Below are 25,694 nucleotides of genomic sequence, written 5' to 3'. Positions count from 1 at the left end.
TAAAAATATAAAAGTACATTTGGCATACTGTGTAAATTTAAATCTTCTCAGAACATTTAATGATAAAGTTTATTTTATGACCAAGTTTGTTTATTAAATTTCTCTTTTAGTTACGCATGTTTATACAGTATCTATTTTGTAATTTTAATGACTCTTTTGTTCTAGTTTTCTTACTGGAAAATAAAATAAAATTCATTTTTAAAAATTAAATAGTGCTAATTAATGATAAATTTAATATCATTATCTAACTGCAGAAGCTAACAAGTCAGTTGTTTGCTGGTGTAGGCAAGTTACCCTAAATGAGATATGTAGAATATCTACAAAAATTAATATAAATATATCTTGTAACAAAAAATAGTCAGCATTGTTCAGAAGTTTCTACCAGCTACACATTTTCCCATAAAATAAGAGAAAGCATACAAAAATTGATGAATAGAAAGAATCTGTAAAAAGAAGTAAGGAAAATAAGAATTGAGGAATAGGAAAATGAGTGTGGATGTTATCTAGAAACACCAAATAATTTAGGATAAAAAGAGGACTGAAATAAAAGGAAGTTTTTGTCCCTTTGTCTGTTCAATATTATGATGAGAGGAATGGACAGACAGTTCAGAAAAAATTTGAAGCGAAAGGACTACATGTTTTTATAGATAATATTAAGCTATAGTGGGAAAATGAGAAAATTTAGTGATTCAATTTGGTGGTGGGAAAATGTTACAAACATTATGTTTGTGTACTTTAACCTAGCAAAATAGTAGAGTGATGATTTTTGGAAAAAACTGGAACATAGTTAGAGCAAGAGGGGATTATCCTGCCTCATAGAAAATTTTTAAAGGTGGTAAAACATTTTGCATGCCTGGGAACTGTGATATTTGTGGAGGTGAAAGCGGTAGATTAAGTTTCTTCAGAAAGAACTACAAAAAGAAGAAATATTTACAAGCTTTTGAACTTTTCATGTAGAACAAGAAGGAATTAGATAATGTCCAGATTATTTTATAAATCTTTTGATAGTAATATATGGAAAGAAACACACAAGGTGGCAGGAAGAGATTGATTTAGCAGACTTCAAGTTGTTAAAATGCAATTCCTTTAGACAGTAAAGTAGGAAACATGTTCAAGTAGAAGAGAGGGGAAGAAAGAATTAGAAAAATAAAACTGATTGTGTTATATCATAATATTAGTGGCAGAATTAACAAGTTTTCAACTGCTTGTTTTTATGGATGCTTCATGTATTTTTGTTGTTTTTCACTACTGTTCGACTAACCTATTTCAGTTTTTCTACAAGTTTTCTATACTACTTTAATTTAAACTTTCTTTAGATTAACCAATTTCTTATCAGCACAATTCATTCAGCCCATATTGTGGTTTGTATATGTACCTTGCTGGTAATCAGCAGGGACATAACACATGTATAGCTCAGAATACAGTATGTTGTTTTAATTCTGATGTCATATATTGTAATTTTTTTTCTTAATTTTGCAAACATTACTATTATTTTATATGCTTTGTGTGGTTGTGTGACAAAAAAACAATTGTTTTTTATATTTGTTTGATTCTTCAATTATAGTTACAGCTAAAATACCTTACACGGTTACCAATTGGTAGAGAGAGAATTAAGAAGGTTTTGATAATGATGAAAATTTTGGTATGATATGTTGATTTTTTTCGGCCAAAAAATGATATCAAGTAGTAACAGTTTTTCAAAATAAACATTTAATAATTTGATATAACTTTTACAAATTTAATGATTTTTATCAGAATTATAAAAAATATGTTAATAAATAGGAAAGTACTATGAACATATCTTTCTAAATAGTTTTTTCAGCAACATATGCGTATATTATGCAGAATTGTAGAGAATAACACTAGCAATCCAAAAGGGTTAATCCATTTGAAGTGTCCCAAAATAACAAGCTTGACCAATTCCAAAAAAAAAATTGAAACTTACCCACTTGCTTCCTACATGATTCAGGACCTTAAGACTATTTTTTTTTTAACTTTTTATTTAAGCAGTTTACCTGTGGCAGCTATTGTTACTGCCACATATTATAAGGGTTTATGGAAAAAAATGATAACTAAAAAACTATTAGTCCTGGAAAGATGAAACAAAAAGCAATTTATTCATATTTTCTCAAGGTAAAAGATTGGTCCAGTGGTTTATTTATCTATCTATCTCTCTTCTTTCTATGATAAAATTACTAATAAAGTTGAATATGAAAAACTGTGAAATCCACTTTTGGTAATTTTTTTTCAAGAAGCCTGCTTCTTGAAAAATGGCATACACAATTAGAATTACTTTTTTATATGTAGGTATATTTTATTAGTTTTACCATTAATAATATTAATGGTGATATACTTACCCCTAAATTTTTATGAATTTTTTTTAATTAATTTTTTTTTTTAATTCATATTTTGGCTTCAAATAACTGATGGCTGGTGATAAAAATCTCAAATTTTCACAACTTTTTATTACAATTTTTTTTGTAGATATTTATGGCAAATAAAAAAGGTTTCTTCTATATTATACTAATAAAATTATAACTTCAAAATTCATGAAAACCCTGTTAAAAGCAATACCATTTTGACTCACTAAATAAGTGCTCCAAGGGGGTTTCTTGTCTTCTTTGCACTTGATGTTTTCAATATTTATAAATTAGCTCTTTTTTAAATTATTAATGATCGGTCGTAATTTAATGATAACTTAACCAATACCAGTAACCTACTACCAGTTTTGATTCAAAAATGCTTGTAAAACTTACCCAAACTGAGATTTCAATGTGTAGCCTACATCTTTTTTTGAGAATTCATTTTTATTTTTATATTGGTTTGTTTTTGTAACAATGAAAGTTTATTATTTTTCCGCAATTTATTTATTTTAAATTTTAATACTGATTGCCTTAATATTTTCAATTTTGATGGAGGTTATACTCCCAAAATGCTACAAGCAGTATCCAATTGTTCGATATTGTGACGTGGGACAATGTATTGCTCTTGGTCTTCATATTCATGTAGTTTTTGTTCTGCTGAGAAAAAATAGTTAACACAAAGTGACTTTTCAGGAACTAAATTTATATCTGGAAAAATGTGTTCTTTAAGAGCTTGCTCCAATGTTATTTGTCTTAAGTTTTTCTTAGCTGGTTTTTTATGAGTTCTTAATGAGTCACAACAGAAATGTCTATACAAGTAACTGAATTTTGACAAAAATCTTTTTTCATGATATTTACAAACACTAGTGTGGCATCTGAATTAACACATAAAAAAAATAAGTTGTTGGTCTTCATCACTAAATTCACAAATTTTAATGAGTTCTTTTGGCATTGTACCTTACACTGTTTTATGATACTTCATTTACATAAACTCCTATGGAACATTGTTCTTCCATTATTTTATGTGAAGTTACTTGAAAATAATGTAAACATTTAACTGATTTTAAAATTTGCAAATATGATATTAAGTAAAACTTATTTATTTAATCAACACTTCCAAACACAGGATGAAATTTGAGACATTCGGTAAAGATGTGAACAGGTCACTGACTAATTTCAGACTGACCATTCTGTAATTGCAACTCTAAATGATGCAACAAGCATAAATGAGCATGTTGCAATATGAATTTTTTTGATTGGGAAATAACTTCAAGTGCCTGTTGTAACATAAACTCCGCAGTAGAATGGTTTTAACAAGTCTTTGTCAACTGTAATAATAAGTATAAAAATATTAAAGTGCCAAGAAGAGTGTGCCCCCTTGGAGCATTTATTTAAATAGTCAAAATGGTATCACTTTTAACAGGTTTTTCATGATTTTTTTAGAGGTTATAGTTTTTTTTTATTATTACAGTACCCAAGAAACTTTTTTATTAATTAATTATTATTAATAATTTTTTATTATTATTAATATTATGATTTATGGTAAAACTACTAAAGTATACCTGCGTATAAAAAAATAATTCAAACTGTGTATGCCATCCCTGCCTCTTGAAAAAAATGACCAAAAATGAAATTTCACTGTTTTTCATGTTCAACTTCATTGGTAATTTTCTCATAGAAAGAAGAGAGATAGGTAATAAACCACTGGACCAATCTTTTACCTTGAGAAAATATGAATAAACTGCTTTTTTTCATCTTTCCAGGACCAATAGTTTTTTAGTTATGATTTTTTCCGTAAAACCTTACAATCACAAAAATAAGTGTTTACCGTAACAATAGCTTCCACAGGTAAGCTGCTTAAATAAAAAGTTTAAAAAAAAATAGTTTTAAGGTCCTGAAATATGTAGGAAACAAGTGGGTAAGTTTCAATTTTTTTGGAATTTGTCAAACAACCACCCATGGATCACGTCAAATGGATTGCCCCTTATATTTTTGTATTATTGTACCTTTATTTATTCGTTTAATCCCTTCGTTTTCATACAGTAAGTGTTAGTAAAAAAATAAATTTCTTGAACTTGTGTTTGTTTTTTATTGGGTTATTTCATCAATTTTGTCAATTAAATTCTCTACTAGTTTTGATAATAGATTTTACGTATTTGTTACTCATTTAACAAAGTTTTTGTATTACAAACATAAAAAAAATCTTGTTTTTAGATAATAAATTTTTCTGTTTTAAATCTGATATGAAAACTACAAATATGTTTTTGGAACCTGATTTATTCAATTAATCAGGTCAAAAACCGTAAGAAACCATCAAGAATATTCCTTAAGTTGGGTTCCTAGAATTTTAGCATTGTTTTATTTCACCCTTAGCCTCATATTCAGGGAAAAATCTTTCACTAGCCATAACTTGCTAATCGACATTTCCACCCATATTTTTATGACCTTTTTTCATTATTTTTGCTAGTAGAATGAGCCCAGAAAGCACCAGTAACAATACGTGAATTGCTCTGTGCAGTTGATGCCTAACATGGTTTTCTTCTACGATATTCCAAAGTCAAATTTGGTTTCAATCATTGCTGTCTACCACCATCTCACTTGTAACTCTCATGCAGATGCTATTTATCTGAATTTCAAAAAGACTTTTTTAAAGAGAGGGCTTTAGTATATTATTAAATAAGTTGTGTGGTTTTTGAAATCACAACTGAATTATTTAGGACTTAACTAAACTAGTGTAAGTATAGGGTGATTAAAAAAACAGGAAATTTTGAAAGTTGTGTTGGTAGTCGTGGGCGATTGGTACCACTTGATAAGTGGTGCCAGCCTCTCTAACCTAACCTGCCATTTAGTTGTCATGGATCCTTGGAGTGGTGCACAATGTGCATTTGCTATCAAAGCGTTTTACAAAAATAATGACAGTGTGGAGGGAGCGCGTAGAGAATTTCACCGTCATTTTAATCTGGGACGGCACGACCGTGTTCCATCAACACATGCAATTAAAACATGGATATCTAATTTTGAGGAAATTGGTTCGGCTATGAAAAAGAAACCTCCAGGCCGTGAGCGAACCGTCCGTACACCACAGAATATTCAAGCTTTACAAGATGCTGTCACACGAAGTCCCCATCGGTCAATCCTTCGTCTCTCAGCATCTTTACAATTGCATAGTTCAAGTGTTCGAAGAATGTTAGTGAAGGACTTGCAATTCCATCCATACAAGTTGCAGATCATCCAGGAACTGAAACCGAACGATGCAGTAGCACAATTCTGTAATGTAATGCTTCAGAAGATAAATGATAACGAAGAGTTTGTTCACGAAATGTGGATGTCAGACGAAGCGCATTTCCACCTCAGTGGATTTGTTAACAAGCAAAATTTCAGATACTGGGCACAAGAAAATCCTACGCAGCTACACCAGCATCCATTGCACAGCCAGAAAGTGACCGTGTGGTGTGCTATGTCATCTTACTGTGTTATAGGCCCTTGTTTTTTTGAGGATGACAACGGTCTTGCGATTACAGTGACATCGGCTTGTTACGTAGCCATGCTTGAAACCTTTGTTGTGGAACAACAAAAGAGATTTCCACCAATTCTTAACACATTCTGGTTTCAACAAGACGGAGAAACATCACATACTGCACGAATATCAATGGCAGCTGTACACCGATTGTTTGGCCAACGTATCATTTCACGAAATGGTGACATTAGATTGCCTCCCAGATCGCCTGATCTCTCTGCTTGCAATTACTTTTTGTAGGGTCACCTTAAAAGCAAAGTGTTCCATAGTAGACCTGCTACAATGGAAGAACTGAAGGCAAAGATCCGAGAAGCAATTGCGGAAATTCCAGTTGAGATGTTACGTCAAACCATGAACAATTTAACGAAGAGACTTCGTGAGTGTTTACGTAGAAGAGGAGGTCACCTGCAAGATGTCATCTTTAAAAAATAAACTAAAATGTATGTATCCTAAAATGGCAACATTTGTACAATTACTTGAAATAAAATTCATTTTCTAAAAAAAAATTTTCATTAACGTTATTTAATTTTTAAAATTTCCCGTTTCTTTGAATCTACCTTTATTCTTTATTATACTGTGTTTAAATCAAGCATAATTTTAAAGTTCCTCAGCAGTAGTCTGGTCCTTTCTTCTTCTGCTAATGAATGACCTTTCTGACTGTGTAAACAATTTGATTTTTTTATATACAGATGTACAAATTTATAAATCTAAACATTATTGAGAATTGTATTCTTCTGTAAAGGAATCTTAGTTGCATATCTCTCTGGAGTATTGATAGATTTTTATATTTACAAATGTAAATATAAAAATTGTACAAAAAAATAGAAATTTATTATTTCTACTTGGTAGTTGTTGTTATTTGGTGTGTATTAGTATTTACTGTGCGGAGCATCCCTTAAAAGTGTGTGAGATCAAAGATTGGTATTTCAATTAAATCCACCTCGTGTAAAAGGGACTCAGGAATGCCAGTAGAGTGGTAGTGTCTTCAGCTTTCATCCAGAAGGTTCTAGATTCAAATTTTACCAGGCCTACAATTTTTTCTGTTTGAACATTTATTTCTCATCACTACCAATATAATTGTGTCTGCTACGTGTAGTTGCTAAAAGGATAAATGGGAAAGAAAGAAAATATTGTCTTCTACCGTTCTAAATTTTTATCCGATTCTTTTTTTCTTAATCTTCTATATTTTGTTCTTAACAACGATGAATAGAAGGGGTGAATCCTAGATTTACTCCATTCTTCATCTCAACCACAGATATCTTAATTGTGTTTAATTCATATTTGAATCCCTTTATGTATTGCCATTACCATTTGTATTATACTTTATTAAGTTTTCTCTTTTGAATTTTTTTGTATAATGATTTAATTATTGTTATTTTTAATTATGAAAATTTATTTTGCAGGCAGTTGCAGTAGAAGTAAAACATGATGATAAATTGACAGAGGAAGAGGGTGTTTACATCCAAGTTGCATTATTGTATACATCATGTTCAGGTCAACGGCGCGTTCGCATACTTAATCTTTCTCTAAAAACTTGCAGTCAGATGGCTGACTTGTACAGGGCGTGTGATTTAGACACGATTATCAACTTCTTCTCCAAACAATGTAAATATTAATTTTTTATTAGTAGATGTATTTGAAAATTGTTTTGAATTATAAATATTAAAATGAATAGGATTTTTAAATTATTTTGTGGATTGTAGTTTGTTTATCTATAAGTAACCTTTCAATTTTAGTAAAATGGTTTGTGTTTATCACATTATCTATTTATTTTTAATTTTTATTATTTTTAATGGAAGAAGTTTCACTTATATATCAGGAAATTATATTTTATATGTATGTAGTTTAATTACGTATTTTATTCATACTGACATTATTTTGGGATTTTGACAGAATATTAGCTTCTTTATGTGTTTGTAAGTACTATAAAAAAGCATGTACTGTGTAAAAGCATGTTTCTTTCCGTGACATTGTATTTTATGTACTGTGATGTTATATGTTAAAAAATCCTTGAAGCAGTCTTATTTTTATATCTGTACGAAGTCTGTAAATAAAGTAATGAGACTGGTTCAGAAAAACTTTTTATTTACAATCCAATTATACACGGATTCTATCACTTTCGAAATAGTTTCCTTGGAAAGTGTTTGCAACACTTCAACTGGTTTTTTCACTCTCCATAGCAGTGTTGGAACACAAGAAACTGGAATATCCTTCAGATAGCTGATTACATTTTTTTTAAATGTTTTCTACTGTTGCAAACTGATGTTCTTTGGGTTGTTTTTTTTTAAAGTCGGGAACAGGAAAAAGTTGCAGGGACTCAAATCAGGTGAATAAGATGGTTGAGGAACTACAGAAATGATTTTCTTTGCGAAAAACTCATTAATTGACACTGCAATGTGACAAGGTACATTGTCATGATGTAGCATCATGAATCAAATCAAAACCATATTTCTATTTATTTATAAACCATATATTTGCTTATTTCTTCTTCGATAGTAATGGCATTCTCCATAAGGAGTTTTTGCCTACAGGACAGACTATAAATCAATATTTTTACTGAGAAATTCTTGAAAGACTGTGGAAAGGAGTTGACCACATAAAACCAGCCATCTGAGACATCTGGATGCTGGATTATGCCAATGCACCTTGTCTCACTGCACTCACAATTAATGAGTTTTTAACAAAGAAAAACATTTCTGTAGTTCCTCAATCACCTTATTCACCTAACCTGAGTCTCGGTGACCTTTTCTTGTTCCTGATCTTAAAAATACCTCAAAAGACAGTTTCTGAATTCCAACTCTGCTATTAAGTATGGAAAAATCATTTACAGCATTGTATGGCTTCCCAAGGAAACTATTTTGAAGGTGAGAGTCCATATAATTGGATTGTAAATTAAAAGTTTTCCTGAACCACGCTCATTACTTTATTTACAGACCTCGTACATACAGCTTTGCATTTTTAAACCAAGCATTTCAATTGCTTCATTTTATAATACTACTTTCATCAACTTACTGATTAAATAATTTTGTTTAGCAAGACCCAGCCTCATATCTTATTAAATCATATCTAAATGTGTATATGTAGGATTAAGAGATCCAGTATTCTGATTACTAACCTCAGTCAGATTGGGTTTTTCAATTCTGAAAAAATATATTCCAGACAGCTACTTCTTACTAAATCACACAGACACCAAGGGTGTAGTAGCTCTGCAGAGTTCTTGCTTAACAAAGTCAAACAAATTTGCTACCAAGTGAGTGTGTCAGGCTTCTCCTGGTAGCAGGTGACCAGCTATTCAAAATTCTTCAGATAATTTCCAGTGTAGGAATGGCATATACTGACAACCGTATGGGATATTTTTATCAACCATTTCAGATTATGTAACAAAGTGCTTTTCTCCCTGACATAATAGCATCAACTGAGAATCTGCTCATTAAGAAATGCCTTAGCCTATCCATATAGCACTGAAGTAACTATATACCATTTACATCATAAAGAAACAGTATTTATAAAAAACATGATTTTTTTTGGGGATTTTACAAGGTCTGTTCAAAATGTTCCTAGATTTTTTAAAACGTTTTTTGGACAAACTGTAACCAAGTGAGCCTTTGTACTTTAAAATACTCTCCTCCTGAGGTGTTGCACAAATTCCATTGCTGCTGTTACTAGCACTAGCCCTAGAATTCTTTTGGAATATCATGTAGGTCTGTCTGTGAATTTTCTTTTATATCTTTAATTGCTGTTTTTTCAAACAGGGATATTTTTTGTGAAGTAAATCAGGGATTTTTTTTTGTGCTGGAATCAGGTGAGGTGGCTGAGGAGGCACAATAATTATATTTTGGCCAAAAAGCTATAAAACAGGTGTACTGTATGAGCTGGTATTCACACTTGTCATGTGACAAACTTTGCAGCAGCTACCCATTGCATTTCTCGTAGTTTTGAGACCTTGTCATGATTTCATTGTATTAATAATTTTCACTCGTCTATGATTTCCTGTACTGACAAATGATGATCAAAACATAATATTTCACAATTATATGAACATGAGTGTCATTACATGACATCAAGAACTGTTCCAAATTCAGATCAACTCTTTTAAGTGCAATTGTTCTTAAAATTGCTCAAATAATTCTAACAATGCAGCATGACTACTCTAACCTTAATTTACAATTTTTTGAGTCCCCAGAAATATTTTCCCAAGTTTTAAGTAAAGTTTAATATTGATTCATTACTCACGAATATCATCATTAATATCATAAAATGCATTCATAGGCATGTAAACAAACAGTTGTTGTATAGTCATTGTAATACAAAAAAATCTTTCCAAAGCCAGTGGTACAACTTCATGCATTGGCTACAAAATTATATGCAAGTTCATTTTAGTAGCTGTAGAAATGAACTTGATGCTCTTAATTAAGAATTATCTGTAATTTGTGTACACTTAACCACATTGTTAGACAGATGGCTAGCAGCTTATAGTGTTAAAATTGTTTGTTAATTTTATTCATTCTTGTGCTAAAATTTCATTTTTGAAAATTTTGAATTATTTTTTTATAATTTTATTCATTCATTTTATGTTTTTTTTTAAGGTATATTCCGAATATTAGAAAGCACTCCAAAACAAGTGAAAGATGGTTTAGTAAGTCGTTGTGCTTCAATGTTGGCATGTTATCGTAAAAACTGTGCCTCTCCTAGTTCTTCTGGACAGTTAATACTCCCTGAATGCATGAAACTTTTACCACTTTATGTATGCTGTCTGTTGAAAAGTGATGCACTGTCTGGAGGTAATTTAAAAATTATAATAAACTATCATTATAAAATGTTTTTTATTTAAAGATCTAATTTTTGTTTTATGAGCACCAGAATATATAACTACTGCCTGTTGTTGATTTTTAGCCTTTGTAGACGGATCATTTTTTGGTTAAGGAAAGTCCATCTTGAAACCCTAAACAGCATTTTTGGGTTCTATTAATTTTTATCATGAATATAAAATCAGAGTACAGTAATCCACATCATCTATGAATTTATTTAAATATTTGATTAGACATTTCATCAAGTATTCAAATTATTAACAAAATTCCTAATTTGGATTTGCTAATTCTATACATCTCAAAAAATTGACAATAATCACACACATCTGTAACCAACTGTCCCTATATTAATGTAAAATGGAATAGGGAGCAGATTTTGGAATTGGAGAGCACGTTGGGGGAATGGGAATCAATGAATGTACGTTTGAAAACTGTGGAACATGAGAAGTGAATAAGTAACATATTTGGGAAAACTTTATTGAGGGTAGAAATTTGTGAGTTTCTGTTACGTATCCTTACCACATCTACAAATTATTCAGCAAGTAAAGTGGCTAACATCTGTAGTTTAAAAACAGCTAATTAAAATAAAATAGTACTTTCAAAATCATAAGTTGGCATCCCTGTCAACATTTTAAAACAACTGATTGATAACTACTTTTAACATACATGACTATCATGGATCATTTAGTGATGACAATTCTTAAAAAGGGTACTTTTGAATACTGTTGAACACTTCAAACGTAACCTTGGCTCAAGTATAACTTGAAAATAATGTGAGGGATGATCAGTTTTGATCTCGGCTAAAGCTATGTAATCTTGTAGCGCTGATGAACTTATTTTAGGAGATGGATGAATTACAATTGAAAGAATCGTTAAAATGTATAATATACATTGGTATGGTTCACTCAATTATCCTTCATTGAGTACTGCAGAACATAAGTTACTTACTTGGATGCATACAGAGTCAACTTGTCTACAGTTGTAAAGAAATCAGACTTTACATTTGCATGTAATGTGTCACTAATTGAAGATGAATTTTTGAAAAGAATAGTAACTTATGTTATCTGTATGTGTTATATATGAGTCATAATCGAAACCATAAAAAAAAACTGAAGTTTAAGTGATTCAATTTCTAATCAGGAAAAATTCAAGACCTAGCACTCGGTTGGAAAAGGGATCATCTTTTTTGGAATTACAAATAAATGTCATAAAAATGTGTCTCGTATAAATAATAATCTATTATAATAATAATATGTAATAAATCTCATACAAATAAATATCTACAGATATGTGATTGAAAATAGACTACTGCTATACACTCTATTCAGACCTCAACTGACTTATTTTTTGTTTGGGGTCTTTTAAAATGTAATTGTATTCAATTATCACAGCAATAAAGAAGTAAAATCAAATGTTAAAATCAGCATATATACCTTAAGACAAAAAAATACAGTGATGGGAGAATATGGGAATTAAAGCTGGGAATTGATTGTATTGAAGAATAGGTAATTGTTGAATTTACTTTTTCAATAAATTAAAATTAAATTTAAAGTAAATTTATTAAAACTTATTTGTCTGTGCACTTATTGAATGATCTTTAAATCTGTTGAAATTGGTTGTGTGGGAAAACAAGTCTGATCATGGCAGATATTGACACTAACAAACTGTTTGTACTTAGAAGCTGACAAAATACTGCAGCTGTACTTAGAAGCTGCAAAAGAAAATATAGGGACTAAGACCAGAAAAAAGATATTTTACAGTAAACATGTTATAAAGTGTTTTGTTTTGTTAAACTTTTGTTCCTGTAATAGTAATTTTATTAAAAATATAATTTATATTTCTTATCGATAATTTTTTAAAATAAATTTTCTACATTGAACTCAGTATTGTATGGATTTTTTTTTATAGGTTCAGATATGACTATCGATGACAGATCATTTGTAATGCAAGCTGTTACTATTATGGATGTACCATCATCTGTTGTGTACTTTTATCCTAGAGTATTACCTGTTCATGACATCGATCCGAATTCTGATGAGTTCCCGGCTGCGATTCGTTGTTCTATTGAAAAACTTAGGGACGATGGTGCTTATATTGTTGGTAAGTAATATTTTAAAATGTATGATGTTATTCAGTTTTCACTTCTTATTTTTTGTTTAATTCTCTTCTTGTTAAAACACTTATTCTTACGTAAAATAGCTGTGTTTCAATGTAAAGTTGCGTAAAATGTAATGTAAATATATAATATTTTAAAGCATTCTTTTACAGTTAAAAGTTTGTAAATTTTCAAACTGATAACCACAAAATCAATTTTTATTCTTCTGTCTTAATTATTTCACCGTATCAGCAGAGTTGAATGAAACAATAATTTTTACAGTATATTGAATTATAAAAGTATGATTGAATAAAAATATTAAGAAAATAAAAGAACAAATAATTTTTAATGTATCTGCTGTATTTCTGCTCACACTGCTTTTAAAACTCATGCTTATAATTATACTTTAATATTAATATAATTTATTTCTGTTCTGGATATTTACATTTATATAATATTCCTGTGTAGTTTATCATAGTATTGGACTAAATATTGGATGTTTAAGAGAATTATTTTCATTTATTTACATTTACATTGGTAAAATATTTATTGTTCTATTCACACAAAATTATCTTTAGATATCCCACAATCTACTTTTAGATCTTTCAGATATTCCATCATGAAAGTGTTATTATGCATGATTGTTAACATATAAGTCGAACTGCATAAGTTAATTTAATAATTACTTAATAGATATTTACAAGAAATACTCTTTTAACATGTTCTTTTAATATAGTAACTTTTAACCAAATATCTTTTTGGTAACTTTTTATCTTTTACAGTTGATAAATATCTATGAAATTAGATTACAATATATCATTATATTGTTACTTAATTGTTCTTAAAATTATTTATATATAGTACTTTGGTTCTAAAACATATTATATCCCTTAAACTTAATTTAATTAAATTTAAATCCCTTAAACTTAATTTAATTAAATTTAAATTAAGTAATTTAATCTTATTTTTTAAATAGTTTATTAACTACATTTTTTTAATAATCTAACGAGTGTTTAAAAAAGAACGCAATCCCTTTCTTTGACGATGTGAATTTATTACAAAATATTAATGTTAATAAAATACTTATACAACAAAATTCAAATTACCTTTTAATAACTTTACAATAGATGTTCAAAATGAATTCCTGTGATCCTGATGCATGCTCATGCATGTTTCATAACACTTGCTGCCACTTTTTGTAATGTTTGAAATCTTACTTTCAATGTTAGCCTTCAATTCGTCAAGTGTTTGTGGATTGTTTTTAAAAATTACACTTTTTAAAGACCCCCAAAAGAAAACATCTGCTGGTGTAAAATTTGGGGATCTTGGAGGCCATAATCTTTTTGATATCAAACGATGGCTAAAAAATTCCCATAACATATTCAGCGTTTCATTAGCAGTATGAGACGTGTTATCCTGCTGGAACCAACATTTTCATTCATGTAAATTTAACATGGCAATAAACTGTTTGATTAGATTGTGATAGACCTCACCATTTACAGAATTGTTAAAAAATAAAGACCCTGTTACACGAAACCAAGAGATAGTATACAAACACCAACCTACATGTGTTTAATGGTCGTTCATGAAATGTGTGAGATTTTCAGCACTCCATATTCGGCAGTTTTGGCTGTTGATGTAGCCATGGAAGAGAAAACTATGCCTCGTCGCTGAAATAAACTCGATCCAAAATTTCAATGCTGTTGTCATCAACAAGAAAATGAATCTAACAACAATACTGTAAACATTCTCCATGGTCTACTTCTTTCAGTTCTTGAACAACACCAAAGCGATAAGCATGAAATTGTAATTTTTTAGTAGTCTTGAAAGTTGCAGATGATTTTCAGTACTCTTGAAAGCCCAGCCTGCGAAGATAACATTCTGACAATTTTCTGGGTGGGCGAGTCAAACTTTCTTTCACATCCTCTAGTATTTCTACTGTTGATGGTCAACCTATGCTTTTCTAATCATGTACACTCCCTGTCTCACAAAATTTATGAATCAAACATGATATCAAACTTATCAAGAACTGAAGAATTGGGAAATTTTATTCAAAACTCGTCTTTCACTTGTCCATAAGATTTATATGTACAGTAAACCTCAATAATAAACACATGTTTATCCTTGGAAAACGACATAGTTAACACAATAGAGACGAAATTATACTGATATAGCACTAGCGCATAAGAAGGGCATTTCAACTGTTAAGCTGCTAACCTTGAGTACATTGTTGCCAGCTTACACGTCAGAAGAAATAAAATTTACCTATGTGTGACTTCTAATAATCTTAGGGTTGCGTCCTTTTTGAAACAGTTGTAGTAATCATTTTGTCAATCCTTAATCTTTCTTTCTCCTTCAGATTGAAGTAAAAACTGGTTACTAATGTTTCATTTACAGAAAAAAAAATTCAGTTGTCTATTTTAAGATTCTGTTACAAAAAGAGGTGAGATTACTAAAGGACATGTTTGACCTAATTTGTTTATCAGAAAAATATTCTTCATGTTTTATGTTTTAGTCTAATGTTTAAGTAATCATAGTTGTTTGTAAGTCTGATTATGTTTTTTTAATGTTTTCTTTTAATTTTTATTTAGAAAATGGAATATATTTATTCTTGTGGTTGGGACTTAGTCTATCTAATGAGTGGGTTCAGATGGTATTTGGTGTACCAACAGTGGCTCAAGTTGATTCTGATAAGTCATCTTTGCCTGCGCTTGATAATCCACTTTCAGTTCACATTCGATCATTAATTGAATCGATACGAAGAGAAAGACATCGTTGCATGAGGGTAAGTGCATACATTTTTAAAAATGTGTTACTTGTACATTATTATTATTTGAACAAAAAGCATGCAGCAAGTTTTCACCTTTAAAAAATTACACATATAATCGTATATATAAATTATTCTAATGTATTTAGGGAAGTGTTAGTCTGTTGGGAGAAATGAGAGCATGCTGTAAAGTTTGTTCTTTATGCACACCTAAAAATATTAAATATCATTTTATGTAGAATGTGGCTTCTGTTAAGGGTAGACCTGAGTAGATGCAAATTATATTTTGGAGGTCATCCGAAGGTCCTGGGTTCAAATCCCAGTCAGGCATGCCATTTTCACAAGCTGCAAAAATTATCATTCATTTCATCCTCTAAAGCCAGTGGTTTCAGAGTTTAAAAAAAAAACCGTTATAGTTTGGAAATATCTTAATGTACAAATTTTGTAGAAATCTTAGTATGTGTGTATGTGTAATTTTTTTTATTTACAAGAGTAGTCAAAAATATCTGATTTCATTACCTAAAAAATTTCTTTTTTTCTGTATCTGAAATTTCCTGTTTGACGATTTTTATCAAAAAAAAAAATGAAAAAGTTAGATTAAAATTTCACCGAGATAAATTCTAATATACTAGTAATTTAATTAATTGTTCACAAAGAGATGTAAATTAACATGGTTTCATTCTCTATAAAACAAATTAATTATAACTTTGAAGACTCAAACATTCAAACAGTTTTTTCCTTAAGGAATCTTCCCTTCCCCCTATATATTAACTTTTCAGTACTTTTGATGTTATTTATAGGAATTTTTTTGTCATTTTCTGTTTCCTTGTGCTGTCTGTTCAAATAATTCTTTCATGCTGATTTGCTAAGAACATATGTTTCTACCTGCAGTAAAAAAAAATCAGAATGGTTACAAGTCTATTCCAGTCTTTAAGTCATTTGTATTTGTTCTGTTTCCTTACAATATTTAGCATCTCTCTTATTTTTTTTTAAACTTAATTTTAAAAAAAGTGTCAGTAACTTGTTGCATTCAGATAGTTTAAAAATAATTTTGCTCATAAATTTTAAATTATAAAATTTACCTTTGTTAGAAAAATTTAGAAAAAGTTCATAATGTATATCTGGTTAATTATTATTGACTAATAATTTTTCAGTTAATGTGAATTTGTTAAAATTACCAAGATTTCACTGTTTCAGTAATGCTTTTTATTCATCTATTGTTATACTGAAGATTGATCCAGATCTCATACAATAATACATATAGCCTCATTTAATGTGTTAAATTCACACTTTTTTTGATAAATGTGTGTTATAATCATTATGCATGGTAATAAGTTACTTAAAAAAAAGAATATCTGTCTCACACACTTGACTTGTTTATAATATCAAATCACAATCAAATTATTAATGTAAATTTATTTAGCATAAATATTGACATGTAAATAAAATTTCATTTTGAAGGATTAAAGAGAGATCTACTAGTTGTAATGTAAAATTACAATGCAAATTTTATTGACGTAATACTGATTGCTCTAAGGCTACGACTGGAGCAGCAAGCTTTTGTACATTATAATAAAATCATACAGTATGCATTCTTGACAGCATATATTATAATTGCTAAATGAACTTAAGTTGGTGGGTGTCATTAGTAACAATATCAAGGAGAACTTCAATGTTCCCTTCATTTAAATATTGAACAGACCGATTTAGATGAACACTGCTAGACATTAAAGTTGATTTAGCCTCTAGCATTTGGGTTTATAAACCAAAGCTATTTCATTTTATTTATTTACTTATTAAATATAATTTTTTTTTATAGTTGCATCTAATCTTTTTTAACAAGTGTTGTAAGTATATAAAATTGAATACTTTGTTTAAAGTAAAAACTCTAAATTCTATAAAAATACTAACAATAGTGACGCAACCTTAATGGGTTCAGCCCCAATTGTTTTCATAATTAGTGAAAAAGTGTAGACTGAAGCAAAAAAATGACTTGTTTATTATGTTACGCTTTCTGGTAGACCATTCTACAGTAATAAATGGTTTAAAAAAACTATTGGTAAATGTTATTTATATTCTTTTCATTTAATGAATTATTTATTTAGATTATAGCCATGTGAATTTTTTTCTAATAAATTAATGTATGAAAATTACAAAGTAATAATTCTAATCTCTATATACAATTCAACCTCTATTTTTTTTCTCCAAAATCTTTTCAGTTTTTTTTTTATAAGGATTTAATTTATTGCAAGTTTTCTTATTGTGTTAAAATTTCTTTTTACACATATTAGAAATTTTAGTTTTTGTAGAAAAGTATACTTCATAAGATGACAAGTGTTTGTCATTTTTAAATGAAATTTTCAGTACAAGAAGGTGCAGAAGAAGAAGATTTTCAGTTAAAGGTAGCAGAATTCACTACCTTGAATTAAAGATAAATAATTTTAGTAATAGTTTTGGAGTTAGCACACTTTTTCATGACTTACAACAGGCTGAAAATGTGCAAAATTTTTAATTTAATAAATGTCGTCTGAGAAATTCTGTTGTGCAGTAATTTTTATTGATAATAAGGAAATAATAAGCTTGTGATTTATTTTTTATTTGTTTATTATGAACAATTTTTCTAGACAATTTATTGATCCACAACTAGTACAAAGAACCAGTTGGCAGATATATTGATCAGTTTAGAGTCATATTTGTCGTAATCCTGTAAAGTATGGTGTGATTTTAGACATAATTTCAACAAACTTTGTATATCCTTAACAGTTGACCTAAAATAAAAAAAAATAAAAAAAACTGAAGATGCTATGGAGGTTTAGGATCATAGGCCAACATCCAAAGTTTTGTTCATGTTGTACATATTGGGACAATTTACAGATGTTCAACACATGTTTTGGATTACACTTACTCCTGTACAGGAGATTGAAGGAGAGAGAGGCATACAAAGATCTTTCCTGTTTCCAGGAAGGTAATGACAAGACCTCTACACACTTTAACTGCATGTCAATAATCAGAAATCTGTTGCATCTAAGGAAGTGAAATCAGATTAATAATTTTTCCCTCAAAGACTTAATACCAGTATATTTCAGCTAAGTATGACCAATAAATAATATTAATAATTACAGATTAATGAAACAGGATAAAAATTGTTCATCCATGAAAAAGTCAGTCTTTTACTTTAGTTTACCTTATTTCACCCTATAGCTTTCATTGGCCAAGCGTCCACAATGGAAGTCCCTTCTCACATAGTTATTCAGTATGAAGGTTGGCAGTGTCACCACAATATTTTCATTTCACTATCGAAATAAATAACTTTGTAATTTTTTAAATGGATTAAGAATAACAGAAACACATTTAATAAAATTACTTTAAACAATTTATTAACAAAAAATAAATAAATAATAAAACAAACAAGAAACTTTGCATTGTGCAGCTTAAAAAGTGTTGTTTTCATTTATCATTGTTTACTGCCAAAGAGTTTTGCCTGACACATATAATTATATTAAAACAATCATCATAAAACATTAATCACCAATCATTATTTATTGATTGACCAAAAACCCATTACAGAATCAAAAAGGACATCTGGCTGTGATCTAGAACCAACTAAAGTTTTATCAAACATTTTCAGGTGTTTATTTTAGGTTAAATGATTGTAAAAAAAATTAGCTACCTGTAAGTAAGTCTAAAATCACCTGAAACTTTACAAAATCAGGACGTCTTGTCTGTGATACCAAACCAACCAAAATGTCTCACTATTGGCCGTTGTATTAGTTGTGTGTCAATAAATTTTATAAAAAAAAGATAGCTTGTTATAAATAAATAAATAAATAAAAGATCACACAAAACATTACTAGTTTATAGTCTTATTATCAATAAAAGCAATTGTATAACAGCCCTTTTCCTACACCTTTCTGCCCACCATTTATTAAAGTAAAAATTTAACATGCTTCAGGCTGGTATAAATTAGTTATGAAAAAGTGTGCTACTCCAGGAATATAATTATTATTATGTATTCATATCAAAGCCAGATAATGTAATTTTTTATGTTATATTTATTTCAGTTAACATTGGTAAGACAGCGAGACAAGATGGAGCTAGTTTTGAAACATTTCTTAACAGAAGATCGTGGTACTGACGGTTCATCATCATACGTTGATTTTCTTTGCCATATGCACAAAGAAATTAGATCTTTGCTCAGTTAACAGTGGCCATTTTAAGATTACTAAATGATGGAATTTTGTTGTAATGACGATGTGAAATAAATCATTTGGATTTTTATATGACCAAGGCTCCTTTTTTTATTATCGTATTATTATTTTTTCTGTGTTATGCATAAATGTTTGTACTTTAATACTTAAAGTGGAGTGTGTGGGTGCTATTATTATACTTTTTATTACAAAGTAAAAGGTTCATAATGTATTTATTACACATTGTTAATAATTATCTAAAGTATAATACCATAAATATAACAAATTTATTACATTATTATTATATAGAATTTTTCAAACGTTATTATGTATTTGTATTGGAAAAATGAGGTAAGTTTCAATCAGTGATTCGTGAATTCATTTTTTGTAAATAATTATTTTCAATTAATCGTACATTTCATAACAAAGAAAAACTAGAATAATAGTAATAAAATTCATGAAATTGCATATTAGTTTCATATTTTTTAAATCATTCTTGAAGAATAATGATTGTATATAAATATATTTTAAGATTAATGGTAATTTGCTTAAATAGATGCAGTATTTATTTTAAGCAGATCTATACACTTCTTTTCAATATTACATTTATTTATTAATTTAAAAGTTAATGTAATGTAAAAATATTGTGGTGCATAAAGTATTGTAGGTGTGAATTATTTTAAATAAATACATTATTTATATATATATATGTTTATGTTATTTCTAATGAAGATTATTACTTGTAAAAAGAAATATTAGAAATAATTAAAATTAATTTATATATTTTTATTATGAAATTATTATTTATCCTTTGAATTTTAAAAATTAAATATTTTAACGTATCTCTCAGTAAGATACAATGCATTCACTAATCTTATGAGATTAAAATATATTATTGTAAAATAATAAATCTGTTAATAGTTGGTTATTGAAATCGAGATATATAGTTGAATAAATTAAAACTAAAATGAACTATCTGTCATAATGTAATAAATAAAAAAAAATATATATATAAAATATATATCTTTCATATGTATTGTCGGGTGGCAGTTAGCAATTGCAATAAAAAAATTATATTAAAGATTAACTACGGAATCTTAATTATTATTTTATCATTAGATTTTTAAATGGAATCATAGTTCAACTTTATAACAGTTTGCTTTATTTTTCTATTAATAAACATTTTTACTATATTCATTTCATAAACCATTTAGTAATCTATACTGGGTTAAATATATACATTAATTATTTTTCTTAATTTTAAATTAGAATTTTTTTTCTTAAATATCATTATCCTTCAATTCTGCAATGACTTTATTAATTTATACCTTTACTCATTTTGAAGTTATTAATTTTTCATTACAGCAGAAACTTTTCCAACAAATTAATGATATTATTTATATTAAAGTTTAAAAATTATAAAAGAATCTTGTCAATTATCATTAAATGAAGTTGTTCAATATTTAACAACAGTTTTTTTAGTATTATTACTTCATTACTATTTTAATGTTCAGTTTTTTATTTATTTTCAAATTCATACTTTTAAAAGAGGCAATAGCATTATTGTTGCAATTATGAAGACTGCTGTAAATGTCATTTGTGAATATACATGCATAATAAAATAAGTTTGTTATCAGTTAATGTACATTTTTCAGTTTTTAATTATTCCTTGTTTTATATATTCACTGGACTTAATATAAGCTGTACTTCTGGAAAATATTATCGTGTCAGCTATTTCATTGACTTCTGTATTGGCATAATTAATAAAATTAAGTTTCATGTAAATTTGACAACTGCTTTCTTAAAGTATATGCTGTAATTTTGACAAACTTATGTTCATACTGTGGGAACATACATACTACAACTCATTTTAATATTTAAATTGACAACTTATACAATGCATACAAGTTTTATATATTTGTATATTACAGAGGATTATGAATTTCAGCTGCGCTTGATAAACACGTCAGCTTGTATGCTTATTGTTCGGCCAATAAATAGGAAATAGAATTTCAAATTTCATCCACAGGCAGTCACAGAATTTCATCCACAGATCACAGAAAGGATGTACAATTGGGAATCTTCTGCGTAGAACTTCCTGCTCCTTTTGACTTGTACCAAGAGAATTAAAAATTGTGAAGGGATCAAGGATAAAGGAACAGTATGTGAGAATATACTGTCATCTTCAGACTACAATTCAACCAAGTGAGGTTGTTCCTTAAAGAAATAAATTCACTCAGAGAAATACTCAAAGTCCCTCTAGGCAGTGAATGATCCTACTCACAATCTTTCAGAAGATGAGAAATTTGTAACCAGAAGGGAGCATCACAAAACAATTTCAACAATTTCCCATTTCAGCTTTAATATAAATCTTAAAAAAAATTACTTAAAGATTTATTTTTTATAAACACAAAATTTCAAAAGACTGGTACAAGGTTTCTAAATGAATAGTCTTACTCGTTCTGCATTTTGTAACATTTTGATGTATCCAAATAAACTAGGCTGTTCATTCAGCCATCAAGATCAACTGTTCGTGTAGTATATGACTACATAGTTATTATGGCTTTTTTTTACGTGTATACTATTGAATTTTAAAACAATGTATTAAAAATTTTATTGCATTATTTCAATCCATTTCTGAAAATTGAAATAAAGATATTTTGTAATTTAATTTTTGAAGCAATTAAGATTACTGTAAAATAAAAGTAGATTCCAGTTAAAGTCAACATGAACTGAGATAGGGCTAGTATCAATTTACTTATCCTGGGACTACAGCTCGAGTGGATCTTGGCCTCTTCAACAATTCACCTCCAATCCTCCCACCTTGAACCACCACTCTCCCTCTGTTCCCCCACTTTCATTGACCTCTACCAGTACCTCATGTATTTCTGTTTTCAAAATCTTTTCCTTTTTCCATGTCCATTGTCTGGTTTTAACTTTGTTATATTCTTTACTTGTTATTTAATGTCAGCATCTTATTGTCATCAATGCTGACTTCAAGAAACCCATCCAGCCATTTACCGCAGTTCACGATCCCAATATTCTCAGGCTGATACTCCCTGAGGTGCTTCAGTTGTAATGAAACCATCTGGTTGCAGGGCAGCAGTTTAATGTCTCAACCCAAGACAGCAGGATAATACATACTTGACAGAATTATTTACATACTGTTGTATTAATTTTTAAAAAGTAATTGAGGAGTATTTTGTTCTTTTAGTTTTGACAGTATGAGGGATTTTATCAAGTTTCATTATTACAGAAACCGTACTGTCAGTTGTTTCCCAATGGTAAAATATCATCTGATTTTTTCTAATACTTTTGGTATGCTTTCTTAAATCTCATGAGTATCATGTTCTATCAAGATCTTGTTTAGTAGTTGTTTCCTTGCCTGCCTGCTTGGTGTGATGTATAAATTTCATTGGTATTTAAAATTCCAGAAGCTTCACTATCTGCATCACATTTTTCAAAAGAGACTTGAATGTAATGGGAGGTATATGTATGGTAGGGTAGGTAGACATTATTACATACAATGTAATATTGATTATACTGTTATAAAATTGCATATTAATGAGAAATTCAGATTAACATCTATTTGAATAAAAAAAAATATTTCATATTAAGATTAGTGATCTTAGCAATTGCCATCCTAAAAGATTTTTTTTTTTAATGTTACTCTTGTTGTACTGTAGACTTAATAAAATTGTTATTTAAGCAAGATTCTACTACATAGTCACAGACTTAAATGAAATAACTTTACTGATAGCTCTGAACAAAAAATAAAAAAATTTATAAAAGATGACTACTAGAATTAGAACATCCATAGAATGATGTTCATTTCCTGTATTTTCAAGCAATGAATTAAAAAATGAAGATTATTACTGTTTTATAATTATTCTATCTACCATTCATAGCTTAATTTTTAAAGTCAGAGTAAATATTTAATACTATAATAATTTAATTTATATTGAATATTAGGAATTATATTTCTCTTTAACAGAAAGAATGTTGGGTTGTTAGTTATAACAATATTAATGTGAATAGGTAAACAAAACATGTAACTTAATGAAAAATTAAAATATATTATAAAGGGTTGGGAAAATGTTTCTTCATGTTTTAATACAAACAAGGTTTTTTATTATTTCAGATGCAGTTTATCAAACCAACTATGTGTTGTTTTGATCAACCACCTTTTGGCATTTTTGAGATAAAATCATAATATTGTCCCTGTATAACTAATGTGTCTTCTGAACAAAAAAATGTGACAAATGATTTTCACAAGCCTCTTTTGAAGTAATTTTATACTGTTAAAAAATTTTTTTAAAGAACAAAACAAATAGTAGTCTGACAATACAGGTTCAGGACTAAATGGTGGATGTATCAAAACTTCCCAGCCAAGTTCTCTCAGTTTTCAATGGGTCACCAAAGAAGCATAGGATCTGGCGTTGTTGTGATGGAAGACGACACCTTTCCTATTGATCAATCTATGATCTGGTCATGAGACCAGATCTTCTGCTCTTGATCAATTCACTTTACTTTGATTGCTTATCATAATCTTTCCAGTTGCTGACAGTAGAGATAGAATTAATCATTTCACTGGACAACAGAAACTCATAGTGAAAAATTCCTTTCTAATCCCAACTCACAAACAGAACATCATGTTTTTTGGTATCAATCCTGGCTTTTCCACTATTTCCGAAGTTTTTACCTTGTTTTGACCATGATTTTTCCATACATTATTGTTATATGTGAACCATTTTTCATTACTTGCAAAAGGTGTTTCAAAAATAGTTTGACTTCGTTTTGATTTAACAGTAGTTTGCAGATGGAAATTCAGCCCAATACATTTTTCATTGTTAAAGAATGTGGCACCCAAACATGAGTTTCTTTTGGGTGCCACAAAAGGATTTTTTAAACCTTTTAACCTTCTCCCATCACAATGATCCGTGCTTGATTAGCGCTCTGCAAAAATATGTTGTTATCTGATTGCCTCACTTCATAGTCTTATGCTACCCTATTGTGAAAAAAATTACTGTATATTAAAGAGATTAACCAGAGATTCTAACAACAAAAAAAACGTTACGATTAGATATTTTTTATGCCTGTAACAAAAAAAAAAATTGAAACGGTACAAAACTGACCATAATTTTATTGCGCATTTCTACCGCGTTTTTTATTAGCGAATTTTTTTTTTTGCTTTGTGTTTATGAAACATTGTTTGCTGATTTTAAAAATAATAATTTCAAGCAAATCGGTTGAAAATTGGCCAAAATATGATGAAAAACCTGTGTCATAAATCACAGATTAGTAACATATGTTAGTATAAGTGAAAATAGATTCAGAAAAGTACGTTTTATAAAAATCCCCACCACTGAAAGAGGTATTCAGATTGACAAAAAACAATTTTTACTGTATAGTGTTATTCATTACAAATCGTTATGTTACATGTTTATCATTTGTCAGAAAAGATATTTATAGACCTCAAGTAAAAATGACGTATTTATGACCATAAATTCCTTTTTTTGTGTGTGTGCCGTATATCATAATTTATTATGTGTTTCAATACATCGATATGTTGCTACTAAGTAAGCTATTATTGTAAATAATAAATAAATCCATAATCGTCATAGCAATTATAAAAAATTATCAAAATCATGATAATACAGAATGTTAAGGAACATTTTCACCTTGGGGACATCAAAATCAAATTGTTTATACAACAGGCCGACCAACGCGTAAACGCTGTCTACAGCGTCGTAGTACATGCTGTCGTATTCGCCCTTACTCGGGGCGTTAAACCCGAATTCAGATACCAGACAGATACCAGTTGTATATGTGTAGCTCGTTGTCGGGTAGCTGAGTTTCACGGTCCTCGTCCTCCTCCGAGCTCGACAGAATATGGGTCCGCTCGGCGGCAGTAGTGATACAGTCGTCTTCGTCGCGGAACGTGGTTCCTTGGTCGC

General features: G+C 29.1%; 1 protein-coding gene across 3 annotated transcripts in view; it reads left to right on the top strand.

Annotated features, from left to right (window-relative positions):
* Nucleotides 1-20,526, top strand: part of Sec24CD (COPII coat complex component secretory 24CD) — a 71,175-nt gene extending 50,649 nt beyond the window's left edge. For all 3 annotated transcript variants that reach the window (XM_075360874.1, XM_075360875.1, XM_075360873.1), the window contains 5 exons: nucleotides 7,284-7,485; nucleotides 10,467-10,661; nucleotides 12,597-12,788; nucleotides 15,375-15,568; nucleotides 19,612-20,526. In XM_075360874.1, the coding sequence (XP_075216989.1) occupies nucleotides 7,284-7,485; nucleotides 10,467-10,661; nucleotides 12,597-12,788; nucleotides 15,375-15,568; nucleotides 19,612-19,752 (924 nt within the window). In that variant the 3' untranslated portion in view covers nucleotides 19,753-20,526. The remainder of the gene's footprint in view (nucleotides 1-7,283; nucleotides 7,486-10,466; nucleotides 10,662-12,596; nucleotides 12,789-15,374; nucleotides 15,569-19,611) is intronic.
* Nucleotides 20,527-25,694: the final 5,168 nt, after the last annotated feature.

This window comes from Lycorma delicatula, chromosome 3 (assembly GCF_047948215.1).
Source record: "Lycorma delicatula isolate Av1 chromosome 3, ASM4794821v1, whole genome shotgun sequence".
NCBI lineage: Eukaryota > Metazoa > Arthropoda > Insecta > Hemiptera > Fulgoridae > Lycorma > Lycorma delicatula.
This window is presented reverse-complemented; position numbering and strand designations above follow the sequence as displayed.